We start from the raw sequence: 3,016 nt of genomic DNA on the forward strand, positions 1-3,016 counted from the left end.
TAATTTAACTTATAATTTAATTTTATTGATATTTATATTATATAAATACAATTAGATTAATAAAATTGATATTTATTTATCTATAATATCAAATTCATTTAATTTATATTTAATAATAGAAAATCATAAGATAAAATATAGAATATAAGAATAATAAAAATAATAAAATAATAATAAAGATATAAAAGATAATAAATAAATATGATAAAATAGAAGATATAAGAAATAATAAACATATACAATAAATAATAATAAATATTTTAACACAATAAAAAAGAATAATATCAAAAAGAATAAATAAGAAAAGAATAATAATAATAATATAAATGATAATCAATTATAATTTGTTTCTACTTCAATTTATATTGTATTTCATTTATTGTATTTTTATTTTAATCAGACCAGCTTTCATCAGATTCAAAACAATAACTTGGTATTGTTTTATTTTTCATTAATTCATCTTCACATCCACATTCTTCAAAACATCCACGTCCAAATGATGTAATTGAAGATGGTATATTAAATGATGTTAATGATGAACATCTATCAAAACATCCATGTCCTATTTTACTTATTGATGATGGAATATTAATTGATTTTAATGATGAACATCCATTAAAACATGCATTTCCTAATTTAGTAATTGAAGATGGAATAATAAATTTATTAATATCTTTCTTTTCAATATTCTTTCCATTGATTATTTGTAGATTTTCTGGTATTTGAACACTAACTAGTACTGGTTCATTCATAAATATTCTATCTTCACTAATAAATTGTAAATTATCTATATTCATAGATGTTAATGATGAACATTCATAAAAACACCAATATCCTATTGATATAACTGATGAAGGTATATTAATTGATTTTAATGATGAACATCCATTAAAACAATCATCTCCTATTTCATTAATTGATGATGGTATATTAATTGATGTTAATGATGAACATCCATAAAACAATGATATCCAAGTGATTTAACTGATGATGGTATATTAATTGACGTTAACGATGAACAGTATTCAAAACATCTACTTCCTATTTCATTAATTGGTGTTGGTGTATTAATTGATATTAATGATGAACATCCATAAAAACATCCATCTCCTATTTTACTAATTGTTGATGGTATATTAATTGATGTTAATGATGAACATTTATAAAAACAACATTTTCCTAATACACTAATTGAGGATGGTATATTAATTGTTGTTAATGAATAACAGTATATAAAACATTCATATCCAAGTGATTTAACTTCTGATGGTATTGTATTTCCATATTTCTTTCTATCTTTTTTTGTATATTCTATATTTTTACAGATATTTCCTTGTTCTTTCTCTTGTAAATATTCTGAATAATTTACTAAATACCATATTACATATTTAAATATTCTTCCATCTTTAAATATTTCATCATCATATTCATAAACATGGAATGTTTCAATATTAGTAAACAATTTTCTTGAATATTCATTTAATGGAATTGGATTAAAATGAAATCGTTCAATATTTCCTTGAAATCTTTTAATTCCTATTTCTAAATTAATGAAATCATTAATATCATTAAAATACTTTGATGTTATCATTATTTCATTATATCCTAATTTCATTATTGTTTTATTATTTATTAGTTGTTTTTATTAGTTCTTTTATTTTTATATTTTAATTTCTTCTTTTTTATTCTTTATCATCATTCTATTTTTATTAATTGATATTTGTTATGAAAAACATTAATTAATAAGAAATAAAATAAAATGATAATTATTTTTATTTTTAATAAATTATAATTATTAAATATTTCATTTTATTTTATATTTTATTCATTATTTCATTTTATATTTTATTTTTATTTAATAATATAATAATAAAATATGATAAAAGATAATAAATACAATAATATTCGCTACAAAAAAAGGAAATGAATAGAAATGAAGAGAAAGAATGATATAAAAAAAATGAAATTAAGAAGTAGAAGAAGATGAAAAGAATAAAAGTAGAAAGTTGAGATTATAAAATGAAAGAAGATAAAAATGAATAATTCAAAAAGAGATAATAAAAGATGAAAATAATGATGAAATAATGGGTGTGTTTTTTATTATAGAAATTAGAAATATGTAATAAAAAAGTGTTTAATTTATTGATGCAAATTATTTAACATTATTTTATTTATGCAAATTATTTTATTCATTTTTATTTTTATGATTTTTATTTATATGTATTATTTCTTTGTTTATTTTGGTCCTAGATTGAAATATTATTTAAATGAATATGTTTATATTAATAATTAATTAGATAAATTAATTATAAATCAATTAGTTTTATGTTTGATATTCATAATTTATTATTATTATTGTTTCAATATCAGTTTCTCATTTGAATTTATGTGTTAATGAAGATATTGTAAATCAAATTGTTTAATTATATTATTTTATTGTTTACTTCATTTTATAATGAATAATAATAAGAATATATTTGAAATTATCAATTAATGTTGATAATAATCAGAATATAACAATTAAATGAATTAAATGAAATAATGAATTGATATTATTATTCATGAAGATATGAAAATGATAAGAAATAATAAATAGAATTTATTGTTAATTTTCATTTAAAAATAAATAATCTTTTTGTATGTAATTTTATATAAATTCAAATTAAATAAATAATAGAAATTTAATGAAAATATCAAATAATAAAAAAGGGAGTAATCATTATTTTTATTTTATATTAATTTTAATTTGTCTTTCATTTTTAATGATTAAGAAATAACAACAATTTCAAATAAATAAAATTAATGTTATGAAAAATGTTAAAAATAAGAGTATTGTTATAAAGATAATCAATATAAAGTTATGAGTATGAAAAATAGATGAAAATAATAAAAATGGAATATTTCTAATATATTATCAAATATAGATAAAAGGGAGTATAAAAATAAGAAATGAAAAAAGAACAGAGAATAAAGAAGTGTGAAATACTGAATTATTGATTTTTCATTTATCAAATGA

The 3,016-nt window shown here is 17.2% G+C and overlaps 2 protein-coding genes across 2 annotated transcripts, besides 13 other annotated features; both read right to left on the minus strand.

Annotated features, from left to right (window-relative positions):
• Nucleotides 1-114: a microsatellite.
• A 30-nt stretch (nt 115-144) lies between these two features.
• Nucleotides 145-177: a microsatellite.
• A 7-nt stretch (nt 178-184) lies between these two features.
• Nucleotides 185-337: a microsatellite.
• Nucleotides 338-392: 55 nt separating this feature from the next.
• On the minus strand, nt 393-797 carry EDI_027280 (uncharacterized protein; the record flags this gene model as incomplete). Its single annotated transcript, XM_001738403.1, has 1 exon — nt 393-797. The coding sequence occupies one exon, from the start codon at nt 795-797 to the stop codon at nt 393-395; it is 405 nt and encodes a 134-aa protein (XP_001738455.1).
• A 143-nt stretch (nt 798-940) lies between these two features.
• EDI_027290 (uncharacterized protein) lies at nt 941-1,615 on the minus strand (the record flags this gene model as incomplete). Its single annotated transcript, XM_001738404.1, has 1 exon — nt 941-1,615. The coding sequence occupies one exon, from the start codon at nt 1,613-1,615 to the stop codon at nt 941-943; it is 675 nt and encodes a 224-aa protein (XP_001738456.1).
• Nucleotides 1,578-1,707: a microsatellite.
• A 27-nt stretch (nt 1,708-1,734) lies between these two features.
• Nucleotides 1,735-1,800: a sequence feature (AT_rich).
• Nucleotides 1,801-1,852: a microsatellite.
• Nucleotides 1,853-1,857: 5 nt separating this feature from the next.
• Nucleotides 1,858-2,035: a microsatellite.
• Nucleotides 1,913-2,082: a microsatellite.
• A 52-nt stretch (nt 2,083-2,134) lies between these two features.
• Nucleotides 2,135-2,241: a microsatellite.
• Nucleotides 2,180-2,242: a microsatellite.
• Nucleotides 2,243-2,254: 12 nt separating this feature from the next.
• Nucleotides 2,255-2,357: a sequence feature (AT_rich).
• A 61-nt stretch (nt 2,358-2,418) lies between these two features.
• Nucleotides 2,419-2,708: a sequence feature (AT_rich).
• Nucleotides 2,709-2,718: 10 nt separating this feature from the next.
• Nucleotides 2,719-2,827: a sequence feature (AT_rich).
• Nucleotides 2,828-3,016: the final 189 nt, after the last annotated feature.

This window comes from Entamoeba dispar, genomic scaffold, assembly GCF_000209125.1.
Source record: "Entamoeba dispar SAW760 scf_1105229461325 genomic scaffold, whole genome shotgun sequence".
NCBI classification, from domain to species: domain Eukaryota; phylum Evosea; order Mastigamoebida; family Endamoebidae; genus Entamoeba; species Entamoeba dispar.